The sequence below is a fragment of the Artibeus jamaicensis genome, unplaced genomic scaffold (assembly GCF_021234435.1).
Source record: "Artibeus jamaicensis isolate MK-2021 breed Jamaican fruit bat unplaced genomic scaffold, CSHL_Jam_final contig_464, whole genome shotgun sequence".
NCBI lineage: Eukaryota > Metazoa > Chordata > Mammalia > Chiroptera > Phyllostomidae > Artibeus > Artibeus jamaicensis.
The window spans coordinates 19,211,834-19,223,738 of NW_026521842.1; the positions used below are offsets into that span (position 1 = coordinate 19,211,834).

Sequence of the window (11,905 nt, forward strand, 5' to 3'; positions counted from 1 at the left end):
CCTAGGACCTGGAGTGTCCCGCCCCTGACTCCCGCAGCCGCATCAGCGCAAGGGACCTCGAGGTCTGGATCTCTCCCACTCCTGTCTGGACGGCTTTTCCGGACTTCTAGGATCCCTGCCATCCCCCTTTAGAGCCGACCTGGTCTTTCACGGGACGCTGAGACACTGCAGGATTTATTTCACACTCACCCCTGGCCTGCACCTGCGCCCTCTTCTCCCACCCCACTCCAGGGCCTCGGGAGCTAGCACAGCGTTCACAGAGGAATGACGTTGGAGGAGGGTATCAAGAGATATCCGGAGTCTGCAGAAGTTGAGAGCATCAGGTGGATTCAGGGCAACGCCCCCCTCCCTCTCGCTATCCCTGAGAGGCACAAGAGGGCACAGAGTCCTGAAGGACGAGGTTAGCAGTTGGAGCACGCTTGGCCAAACCCACGCAGCATCACAGAGGCCACACACCTGCTGGGGGCAAGCAGGGGCGGGAGAGGGCTTGCCCCTTCAATCCACAAGCGTGGGCTTCCAAGGATGTGGCTCCCGCTTTAGTTTGAGCGTGTAGCTGCGCAGGCGCGGGCAATGCGCACGGAAGGCGTGCAAGACAGAGGGTCGCACCACGCAGAAGCAGTGCACTTCCCGAAGGCCCGGGCAGCGGGCTGCGAGCAACTCCAGAGTAGCATCCAGCTCCGCAGAGGCGGCAGCGCGCACCTCGAGCACCCGCAAGGTTGCCGCATAGTGTAGCGCTGCAAAACGCACGGGACCTACAGTGTCTCCAGAGAGGCAGAGACTCAGCGCAGCCACTGGCATTGCAGGCTGCAGGACACGAGTCACGCTCTCATCAGAGAGTGCTGGCTCTAATTCCGCTTCCACAATCAGTCCAGGGTGGCGGTGGCGCAACGCAACCCATGCTTCGTTGGGCAGAGGCGGGGCGCGTGCGTCCTCTGGGCAGGCGCACCGCAAAGCCAAGAGCTCGAAAGGCGCACGGTGTGGTGCCGCCAGCACCTCGAGGGCGGGGTGTGACAGGCTGGCCAGGTGCAGGCCGAGGGTGCGTAGGCGCGGGCAGGCCTCTAGTAGCTCGAGCACGGAGCCCGGCCCCACGCTGCCCACCAGAGTACCGTTGTTCAGGAAAAGGCTGCGGAGCTCGGGGCAGCCGTGTGCCACCTGCAGCACCAGTGCGTCGTCCAGAGTGAAGGGCAAGCGCCGCAGGTCAAGATGACGCAGCGCTGGAGCAGCCCGGCAGATGGTGTGCACAGCGTCCAGGACGTCTCGCCCTGCGTCGAAGAGTGGCTTCTCTCCGCAGCACTCCAAATGCAGGCCTCGAAGCCCTGGGGTACGGCCCGCCAGTGCAGTCAGCAGCTCCGTGGCCACCCGGCGGCTGCGCTCCTTCGACGGCTCAAATTCCAGTCTCAAGTTGTGAACGTGGTCCAGGCAGGAGAACAGATACGGTGGCAGTGTGCCTTCTCCCTCACAGTCGCAACTTGGAGTGAGAGAGGTAGAGAAAAGGCCTCGGTTGTGTCCCCTTTAGCAGAAGAGAAGCCTCTACCCATCCCTCAGCCAGGGTTCCAGCTACTACGCCCACTTTCTGCTCCCCAAGCACACACCTCCCAGTTCCAGCCATGTCTGGTGACCCCAAGCTAGCCTCTAAAGCTAGGTCGGAATTCCCTTCCACCCTGTCCCTTTGGAGGACTTCAAACGCGCCTGCGTTAGAGGGGCGTTTGAAGTTGAAACCTTGGCAAGGAGGAGCCAGGATTTTAGGAACTGGGCTTTCTCAGAGGTCGCTAAGGAAACGGGCATGGCCAAGTTAACATTCCGCCTCTGCCACTCCCTAGCTGAGTGACTTGCAGAGAGTGATGAGCTCTCTCTGCCTCAATTTCCTATCTGTGCAGTGGAGACAATAATACTGTCTGTTAACATATGCAAGGCCCTTAGAACAATGGTTGGTACATAGTAGGCAGTCAAAAAAAATGTTAGTAATGATTATGATTTTTTAATGTGGGGAGACTCACTTGAATCTCCCCAACCTCCAACTCTGCTGGAAGGCCACAGGAGGAAGGAGAGGAGGAAGGGGCTTACCTGACGTTCGTGTCATGCCACACAGCACTGCAGGTGGCAGCAGCAGCCCAGGCTCTGCACACCCTGGCAGCGGCAGCCCGGTCCCTCAGGGGCAGGTAGCGGAAGATGAGCGCCAGCACCTCCTCCGGCAGTCGCTCTCCAGGCTCAGCCATCGCCTGGCGTGGGGTGGGGGTTCCACTGCTGCCAGAAACTCTGGCTTGGAGAGAGAGGGACATCCCTGGGTTCAGGAAAGCCAGAGTGTTGAAGGGAACACCAGAGACTATGGAGATGCCTGTGGCTCAGGAGCTGCTACATAATTTATGGGGCCCACTGAAAAATAAAAATGCTGCACCCTTTGTTCAAAACATCATTAGGAATTTCAAGTCAGTGGCAGCAGAGTATTTGACCAAGTTATTAAAGCAAGCGTGGGACCCTGAGCGACTGCTCAGGTCTGAGATCCATGAAGTTCGCCCTGGATGCCACAGGATTTCTGATTGTCCTTCACAGTTTGTTATCATTTGTTGAATAAAAATCACCATTTTATGCAGCATTAGAAGGAATGCAACCACGACCTATGCCCAAAGTTGGTAAAGCCCAACACCCTGATTTTGGGCAGCGCCATCGGCTCTTTCTCCTAGTTACTACAGTCTTCCCTAGGGAAGTCGGAGCGTGGCTGGCTGCACAGGCCCTGACTCCAAACGACCGGGTCCTCCCTTCCAGCTCAGAGAGCCCACCTCACCTCCCCCTGCCTCTGTATACACTCAGAGACACCCAGGTTAGTCTTCCAGGGGTAATTGAACTGTTTCCCTCCCAGCGTCCACCCTGAGTACTAGAGAAGGATGGGCCCCCCTGGAGGGCCACTGAAATGAAGGTTTCTGGGACCCTCATTTCTAAGGTCCCTTGCAGGAAGGCCCTTGCAGGACCTTAGAATCACTCGGACACTTATGCTAGTACAGAATCGGCGGCCCCACCTGCTAAATCAGGCTCTGAGGAAAGAGGAGGGTCCAGGAATCTGAATTTCAGCAAGCGCCGGTCGACTGCACAGCCCCCACCCCCCCACCCCCGTTGAGAAACTCGGTACCAGCCCGGCCTGTCACTGGCGAGACCATAGGGTTTAATAGGGTCGGCGCAGCAGAACAGACTTTTCATTGGCAGGGGCCGTAAGCCAATCAGGAAGCGGGGCGGCGGGTGGAGCACCGCCGAGTCCGCCCGGAGCGCGGAGGTTCCTTCCTTCCCTCCACCTCTCCAGGGAAGACGCCCAGAGTACCTCCAATGAAGCTTGGGGCTCTGGGGCCCGAGGGGCTCTGGGCTCCAGTTCCGATCTTGACCCCTGCTGCCCGGGCTCCCGCTGGCTGGTTTCGAGTCAGCCGGGATTCCGCAGATCCACGCCGGAGAGCGGCCTTCCCCCGCAGGCTTTGTTGGAAAGTGTACGTCCTCTTTTAAATTACCAATTTTATTTAAGGTATTTGAGGGTTTTCGTACACGTTTCGTACCACTGGCCGGTTTTCCACGTTCCCACATTTTCCAGGCTGACGGTGCCTGCTGGATGTGTATCCCGGAAGATCCTGTACCCTCTCGGTCGGACTTGAACCTGGGACCCACCCGCACTGCATTCTGAATGTCAGAAAGTAGCAGAGGTCAGTGTCGTCGAGCTCGATCCCTCCGAAGACACCGGAAAATTCTGGTCCCCAGGGAACGTCCCCTGGTCGATCTCTCCGTTTCCCGCGGGAGAAAGCGGAGCAGCTCTCACCGGAGCGCTGCGGCCTCACCAGCGCCACGAGTCCCCGCAGCCCCTTGATGCGGGCAGCTTGCCCTGGCGTCTAACCTCAGTGTCTTACCTGCTCGACCGACCAGGTGGGCTTTGCGCAGAGGCTGAGGGCTCGCGCTCCTGTGGAGGACAGTGGGCTGGACGCAGCCGCGGGACGCCGGGGGGGCGGGACGCCGGGCGGACGGGGCGGCCCGGGCCGGGGAGCCGCCCCGGGGCTCCGCGCACACCCGGAAGCGGCGCGAATCCAGCGGTGCCGGGCGGGCTCGGGAATCCGGGCCGGGCCGGGCCGAGGGGCCAGGTTAGTGCAGACGGTGGGTGGGCTTCCCGGCGCCGGCGGGAACGGAGGCGGAGGCTGGTTCGGGAGCGCGGGCGCGGCACAGTTGTCCTCTGCGGCCGCCTAGGCCAGGGGTAGCCGCGGCCTACGGGTCTGTTTCCGTGAGAGGTGGGAAAGAGGGTCGGGACCTTGGTCCCCGCAGGTGTATTGTCCCAGTTGGGGGCTTTCAGGGGCTTTCGAGAGGCCGCAGGTGAGGGGGAGGGGCTGGTAAGCAGAGACCTCTCGCCCGCCTTTGGCAGTGGCGCGTGCGAAATCCCTGCGTGGGGGTGGGCCGGCTAGAGGCTTGGGAGCTCCCCTCCAGGGCTCTGAAGCGGCGCAGCTGAGTACTGGGCACGCCTGCCTGGGCTCTGGGAGTCGCAGGATTTCGGTCCTCAAGGGGGCGCATCCGCAGGCCGCCGCCGCCCACCCTGCGGGAGGTGGGGCTGCCTCGGGACTGTTAGGGTGTGTTAATGGGACGCTGGCCCCTGGTGGTAGGGGCGTATTTTCTTGAGTTGGTACCCACGTGTCCTCAGTCTTAGCCCAGCTAAACGTTTCCAGGACCCAGCCTGGCCCAGAGAGGCGGACTCCAAGAGGGTGAGGCGCAGGGCTTCCTGAGGAGGGCCTTCTGTGCAGGGACCATAGGAAGGAGTTCCCAAGAGGGGACATGGGAGCCAAGGGCCCTGGCAGACCTGTTTGACTTCTCCCATTTGTCCAGTCCTAGTTACTGTGATGGAGCGCCTCCCGTCCCACTCCAGGTTTCCAGTGCCCTCCTGGAAGGCCTGCTGGGCAGACTCTGGTTCTGTCCTGCCCCCCACATCCACTCTTTGGGGCGAAACCACATCCATCCATAGGGTCAGCACCCCCAAGTCAGGGGACTAAGAAGACATGAAAAAACGAACGTTTCCAGGGCAGGTTTTTACCCTCTTCTACCCCCCTGGACCACTTCCCCAGGGCTCCCCACTTGTCTTCCTACCTGGCCTCATTTGCCACCTATAGGGTCTCACCCCGTTTTTGTTTTTTTTATTTCTTTTTTCTTTTTTTGCTTTCTAAAAAAATTATTTTGCCTTCTTAACACAAAGGAAATATATCTATTATACATGAAGTAGAATATTGCTAAATACAATGAAAATTAAAATCCTCCAAATCTCCCATCTCCATGACCATTGTTTTGGGTAAATGCATGAGTATTGATATGTTTTCTACCAAAAGGATATGGGTGCAGGGGAGGGAGGCTCAAAGGGCTTGTCCCCTGTCCTCAGACCCAGAGTAGGACCACCACCCGGCATTTTTTCTTGCCAGGTCTGGGTGACGCTGCATGACCCCTGCCCAGTTATTGTCCCCGCCTCGACTCTTTGGTTAAGGTGTGGGGCAGATCTGAAACGCAGCCTCCCCAACAATGTCCAACGCTGTGGTCCTGGCTCATCCTGGCTCCTCCCAGCATCCCTCTTCTGAGGTTCCCTGCCCCTCATGTAAACAAATGAATGCCAGCCAGGGCCACCCCATCTGTCCGCCCAGAGCAAAGAGTCCATTCAGGGTGCTCACCGCTGGGGCTCAGCACTGCTCCTAGCCCACCATGTATACATGCCAAAGAAGACAGAATAAAGAAGTATGGCTGATGGGGCCCGAGGCGGGGTCTTGAGACCTTGTTTGTAGGATAAGTGTGGGATGTTGCCTTAGGTGAGGTGGGAAGAAAGAGGCAGGCCTCCTGGCACAGGAACTAGTAGGCCACTGAACTGAAGGTCAGCACAGGGTAGGGGCTCCCAGGCTGGGAATTTCCCCCCTGGTCTAGAGCTAGGATTTTCTTAGTGGATGGAGGAGATACTAGAACCAAGGGGCCCTGGCCCTCTCTGAACAGGGAAAGAATGTGTAATAGAACAATTTGAGTTACATAAGATAAGAGCCCAGCTCCAAGTATTTATACTTTAGAAATACATCAAAAAGGAATTTAAATTTAGAATGGAATCAAAAAGGCATGATTTAGCTCACATAACTGAAAAGTCCAGGGTGCAGCTAGGGCAAGGGGCAGAGCATGGTTAGGAGTGCAGCCCCCTGTCTCTGGGCTCGGTTTCCTTCCCTGTCAGTTTCATTCTCAGTCAGGCTCTTCCCAAGCTGTGGCAAAAGAGGGCCATCTCCCCTTCCTTCCAGCTCCGCCCCAAGGGAAGGGAAACTAGTGCCTCTTCCCTGCTGGTTCAGCCAAAGTTGTGGGTTGCTTGTTCCAACATGAATCTACCCAACTCTGAACTGATCATTTTAGAAAGGTGAATGGAATATGCAGATTGGCCAGACCTGTTTCACATGCCCACACCTGGAGCTAGGGAGTGGGGCTAACCCTCTTAACAGGCACATGGATTGAGAAGAGGGAAGAGAGAAGAGAGAAGTCCCCCTAGATCAGTCAAGTTCGGGGAAGAGAATCTGGGCAGGCACAAACTACAGGTATCCATGAAGTGAAGTCAGAATGAATGCAAGTGGTGGGAGAGGGGAACTGTGGTCCTAAGGGATCCCGAGGGTTCAATGTAAGCTAAGGGCACACCAGGACATGGGTTTGTTCATTTGGCTGTGGGGTATGTGCATCATCCAGGAAGAAGATGTTTCTGGATGCTTTGGTAAGAGACATCTTGACCTGAGGAGGGGGGGCATAACTTCTCTGCCTCCACCACAGGATAGGACCTCTCCTCTCTTGCCACTGTGACCCTGGGCTCTTTGAGAAGGCAGTGGAGGGAGAGCCCTCACTGCAAGTTTGGGCTGAGCTGGGCTGCACTGTGCAGGGCCAGACACACCTGGGGCTGCCTGTGGGATGATGAACTTCCCCTCACAAGTGTGCCAACTGGGTGGGGACAGCTGGGCCATGTGACACTGGACAGTTGTCTCTAGGGCTGGGTTGGGGCTGATCTGGATGCTTGTCTGCACCTCTAGGAGACAAGATGGCAGCTGAGCCGAATGGGATCCAGGAGTGGGTGGGCAGTGCATACCTGTTTGTGGAGTCCTCGCTGGACAAGGTGGTCCTATCGGATGCCTACAGTCACCCCCAGCAGAAGGTGGCAGTGTACAGGGCTCTGCGGACCGTATTGGCAGGTGTGTGGTTGGGTCATTTGGAGAGAAAGGGGTGGTCTGGGCCTTTTGTGGGTGGGACCAGGGGCTGAGACCACCCCCTCTTCAGCTCTGGACATGTACTTAACCACTGTGTTAGGGAAAGGATTTGATGGGAAGGAGAGGAGGTGGGCAGGTTGCTTAGGCTGTTTTCTTTATTACTCAGGCGCCCTCCTGCCTGTGTACGATCTACCTATGTGTGCACTGACATCCCCCTGCTTGATGTCCCTTACTCCCCAGTCCAGGCAGCTCCCTGCTTTCTTCTACTGATCACACATCTCTCTTCTCTTTTCCTCTCTCACTGCAGCATTCCTTGTCCAAGACCCCTTCCCAGTAACTACCTCTCAGGTGCCCCTTTCCCATGTCAGGGCAAAGGTGATAGGGGATTGAAGCCAGTTGGGGGATCTCACTGTGGCACCAGACCAGTGAGCCCTTCTACTTCAGGGGCCGCGGGAGCCCCACTTGGTGGAGGCCAAAGATCTGAGACCTCCTACCCCTTTCCTGCCTGGCTGGCTGCCTACCCAGATAACTTGGCTGCCCAGGGTATTCTCTGCAAATCCTCTTTCCATGTCCGTTTTGCCTACCCTAACTTGGGGCTAGGATGTCACTCACTCCCCGTGATAAGTCCTGGTCTTCATTCTGGTATCCCAGCCCCCTCTCCCTCCCCCGGCTGGGAGCTCTGGGGTTACTGCGTGCGCCCCTAGGTCTGGGAGTAGGAAGGGAGAATGACTGCGGGCTTCACCCTTCTTCTAACGGCTTGGAGGACGGCCCGGCATGGGGACCGCCTGGCGCCTGACTGCCTGCCTCCGCAGAGAGCGGGAGCCCAGAGGTGTTACAGATGCTCAAGATCCACCGCAGCGACCAGCAGCTGATTGTGCAGCTGCGTTTCTGCGGACGCCAGCCCTGCGCCCGCTTCCTCCAAGCCTACCGCGAGGGGGCGCTGCGCACCACGCTGGAGGGCTGCTTGGCTGGGGCGCTGGCCCTGCACTCGGTGCCTTTGCAACTGGAGCTGCGCGCTGGTGGAGAGCTGCTGGACGCCTTGATGACAGATGAGGAGCGTTGTTTGAGTTGCATCTTTGCCCAGAAGGTGCAGTCGGGCTAGGGCCAGAGACGGCTAAGGCCAGAGACGGGTGGGGCAGGGTTTCGAGGCTAAGCCCCGCAGTGACACCGCACTCTCCTCCCTAGCCTGACAGGCTCCGGGATGAGGAACTTGCTGAGTTGGAGTCTGCGCTCCAGAATCTGACGTGCGGCTCTGGAGGCCAAGGTGGCAACGTGGAGGTAGCTCCAGTCCCTTTCCAGTCCCTGGCTTCCTCTCCATCGGTGGAGAAGCCACCACCGCCGCCACCTGGCCAGACTTTTCTGTTCCAGGGTCAGCCCATAGGTAAGGCGTGCTTGGAGATGCAGAGGCAGCGTTCTGGGAAACTGGCGGGAATGCAAGGGTATCGGTCTGCCCCAGCCTCCTCCCCCAGCTCATTGTGCTCCCCACTCTATTGCAGTGAACCGACCATTAAGCCTGCAGGACCAACAGACTTTTGCACGTTCAGTGGGCCTCAAATGGCGCAAGGTTGGACGCTCCCTGCAGCGAGGCTGTCGTGCACTACGGGACCCTGTACTCGACTCCCTGGCCTATGAATACGAGCGGGAGGGGCTATACGAGCAGGCCTTCCAGCTGCTCCGCCGTTTCATTCAGGCTGAGGGCCGCCGAGCCACACTGCAGCGCCTGGTGGAGGCGCTCGAGGAGAACGAGCTCACCAGCCTGGCAGAGGACTTGCTAGGCCTGACAAATCCAGATGGCAGCCTGGCCTAGGCTGGGTACCAGATAAAAAAAAAAAGGTGGTCAGCCAGTTGCCCAGCCAGAGTTTGGAGCACCTGGATGACCCTAGGGTCCCTTCTGCTGCTACTGCTGACCTGTCCAACCACAGGACTTACAACCCTACTTAGTCGAGCTGCTGGGAAGAGTTGACTGGCCTTCTCAAGGAGTCAGACAAGCACCCCCCATGCCTGCTGAAGTGCCACTGGGGATTCTGCTCCAGAAACTGCCATAGAGACAGAACATGGGGGTGATCTGCAGAGGTCAGCCTCACCTCACCCATCCCAGAAGAGGGGCTTCCAGCCAGCCATTACCTCTGCTCTCACTGAATACGCATCAGGCACCTCCCGTATTTTAGGCTTCATCCTGAGTACTGCAAATACTGTGATGAACAAGATCAACAAATTCTGCCTGCCCCCAGTTCACATTCAATGTGGAATTCCAAATATTAAGCAATGGCAATAAAACATTACCTCTTTCTTTTTATTTATTGATTTTAGAGGGGGGAGGGAGAAAGAGAAACATCAGTTTGTTGTTCCATTTACTGATGCATTCATTGATTCTTGCATGTGGCCTTGACTTGGGGATTGAATCTGCAACCTTGGTGTATGAGGATGATGCTCTAATCAACTGAACTACCTGCCAGAGCATGTTACCTGTTTCTTGATGTGAAAAATACAAGGAATTGTGGGAGCACTAAGGAGGGGCCTAACCCAGGTTATGGGTTAGGCTTCCTGGGAGAGAGATGAGTGTGAGGGGAGGGGAGGGTGGTGGTGGTGGGGCTGGGAAAAGGGCAATGTCCTGGGCACAGCCAGCCTCAGGCAAAGTCTTGAGGGAGGTGAGAGGAAGGGATATTAGAAGAATAGGAAGTTTGAGTGGCTGGGTGTGGAGGTGGGTGGATTTGCAGAGACCAGTTGGTGAGGAGGGGAGGTAGATAGCACGGGGTCTGGTAAGCCATTTTACAGAGTTTGGATTGTATCCTGAGACCAGTGAGAAGCCTTTAAAGGGTTTCAGGAATGGAGGCTGGGAGGCTGCTGAGGATGCAGAGAGGGAGAAAGAGAGAGAGGACTGAGGCCCACGCTGGGGCAGTTGCAGAAGAGATGGAGGGAAGGGTTGAACACCAAGAGCTCTTTCAGACCAAGGATGACAGGCCCGGTGACACTGGCTAAGGAGTTAGGTGAGAGAGAGCCCCAGAGTTTTTGCCTTTTGCCAGTTGGATGAAAGGTGAGACTCCCTCTCGAGATGCTGGTCTGGAGGAGAAGTGCTTGCTCTGTTCAGAACAAGTTGGGCATGAAGTTTCTGTAGAACATCCAGGGAGGGTCTGAGGACAGCTGGATCTACAGTTTAGGGTGCAGCAGAAGGTCAAAGCTAAAGATTCACAAATGGACAGGTGGGAGTGGGTGGGGTGGCTCAGGAGGAAATCCTGAAGGACACTAACTGGAAAAGGAGCAGCCCAAAGATGAAGGAGGGCCACCAGGAGATTTGGAAGCCTGGGGAATACCCGCTTGCGGTGACGGAGACTGCAGATTGGTCAAGGCTGAGGAGTGTTTGCTGGAGTTGGGTAGAAGGCTACTAGGTGGGGGTATTTCTGGGACACAGTGGGTACAGCCTGAAGCCAGACCACAGGAGGAGTGGGAGGTAAGGTAATTCAGAAAACCAGAATAGCAGACTCCCAAGGGGTCTGTGAACAGGAGAGTGAGGCTCAGGAGGCAGGGTTTGCTTTTTAAGGGATAACATTGGTGGGAAGTTGTCAGGAGGCACAGGCATAGCCATTGGAAAGAGGATGGCATTGGGTAGAGGATGGCCAGTTCCCACAGCCTGTCCTCAAACTCTAGGGCGGATGGGTGGGGGTGGTGTCTACTCCAGGCTCCACTGCAATGGGTTGAAACCAGGAGGCTCTGAGTTCCAGGAAAAGGGAGTTGGCAGCAGAGCTAGGCAAAGACTGGGCCCTCAGTCTGCACAGTTCCTCTCTGCCCACCTGGGTTCCAGAACAAATCCTTTGCTCACTGGCCTACTTCAGGGGTTCCCCAATTTGGCCTGTAGTCACCGAGGCTTGGTTATTTCTACCTGCAGCAGGCTATGCTGGCCTGGGGCGCTGGGGACCAGGGGACTCAGAACTGCCTCTGGAGAGACAGATTGAGGGGCTCACCTATGAAATTAACAGGTGAAAAAACAGGGCTGGCCCCATCCTGTGTTCCAGTGGATGGATGGGGAGAGCAGCAAGGGACAACAGAGGACAGAATCCTGGATCGAATTCCAGAAGATCTGGGGCAGTGCTCTCGGCTTGTGCTTGTATGATCCCGGGCAAGTCACTTATCTCTCTGAGGGGGCAGTGTCCCCCATCTGGGCATGAACAGTGAGAATTGCTGTTAGGGTTGTTTCAAGAATAAAATGAACTGTCTTGTTGGCATGTGTGTGTCTGCTAGGGGTCATGGCAGAACCAGTAGTATGGATGCCACCATGTGTCCCAGGGGCAGTACTTGGGCCCTGCCTAGTGGACCCAGGGTTCCTTCTGAGCTGATGAAAGACACTTCCAAGAATGCGCTAGGATAACGGCCAGGTTGATGACTAGGAAGCTGGGCCCAGGGATTTGGGACCAGGCCGCCCGCCCCCCACCCCGTCCCGCCTCCATCCCTCTCCTGCCAGCTCAGGCCTTGCCCCATTCCAGAGAATCAGGTAGGGGTTGGGGGGGGGGGGGGGAGGAGAGTTGGCACAATTAAGAGAGGCTACTTTTTCCTGCCCCTAGAAAAGGGGATTCAGAGAGTTTGAGCCTGTATTGAGACCAGAATCCACCTCTCCAGGCATTCCTAGAAAGAGTTGCCCGTTAGGATCCTTCTCAGAGGCTAGTTCCCACACGGAGACAGCACACGGCGCAGGGGTGGAG

At 57.0% G+C, this 11,905-nt stretch overlaps 2 protein-coding genes across 13 annotated transcripts; one reads left to right on the plus strand and one right to left on the minus strand.

Annotated features, from left to right (window-relative positions):
• Nucleotides 1-158: 158 nt before the first annotated feature.
• On the minus strand, nt 159-4,016 carry FBXL8 (F-box and leucine rich repeat protein 8). 7 transcript variants are annotated; one of them, XM_053666661.1, is made up of 4 exons: nt 3,015-3,564; nt 2,065-2,281; nt 457-1,468; nt 159-301 (listed from the first exon to the last, which is right to left on the minus strand). In XM_053666661.1, exons 1-3 carry the CDS (start codon nt 3,562-3,564, stop codon nt 496-498), a joined length of 1,740 nt encoding a protein of 579 aa, XP_053522636.1. In that variant the 3' UTR covers nt 159-301; nt 457-495. The 7 variants fall into 7 exon arrangements, with proteins under 7 accessions (XP_053522636.1, XP_037018510.2, XP_037018508.2 ...); XM_037162615.2 differs by lacking the exons at nt 159-301; nt 3,015-3,564 and adding an exon at nt 3,882-4,016 and having other exon boundaries at nt 399-1,468; nt 2,065-2,256; XM_037162613.2 differs by lacking the exons at nt 159-301; nt 3,015-3,564 and adding an exon at nt 3,882-4,016 and having other exon boundaries at nt 399-1,468; nt 2,065-2,260.
• On the plus strand, nt 3,385-9,500 carry TRADD (TNFRSF1A associated via death domain). 6 transcript variants are annotated; one of them, XM_037162619.2, is made up of 5 exons: nt 3,385-3,470; nt 7,038-7,196; nt 8,024-8,298; nt 8,397-8,592; nt 8,708-9,500. In XM_037162619.2, the coding sequence occupies exons 2-5, from the start codon at nt 7,046-7,048 to the stop codon at nt 9,016-9,018; spliced, it is 933 nt and encodes a 310-aa protein (XP_037018514.2). In that variant the 5' UTR covers nt 3,385-3,470; nt 7,038-7,045; the 3' UTR covers nt 9,019-9,500. The 6 variants fall into 6 exon arrangements, with proteins under 6 accessions (XP_037018514.2, XP_053522639.1, XP_037018516.2 ...); XM_053666664.1 differs by lacking the exon at nt 3,385-3,470 and adding an exon at nt 3,624-3,680; XM_037162621.2 differs by lacking the exon at nt 3,385-3,470 and adding an exon at nt 3,814-3,897.
• The last annotated feature ends 2,405 nt before the right edge of the window (nt 9,501-11,905 follow it).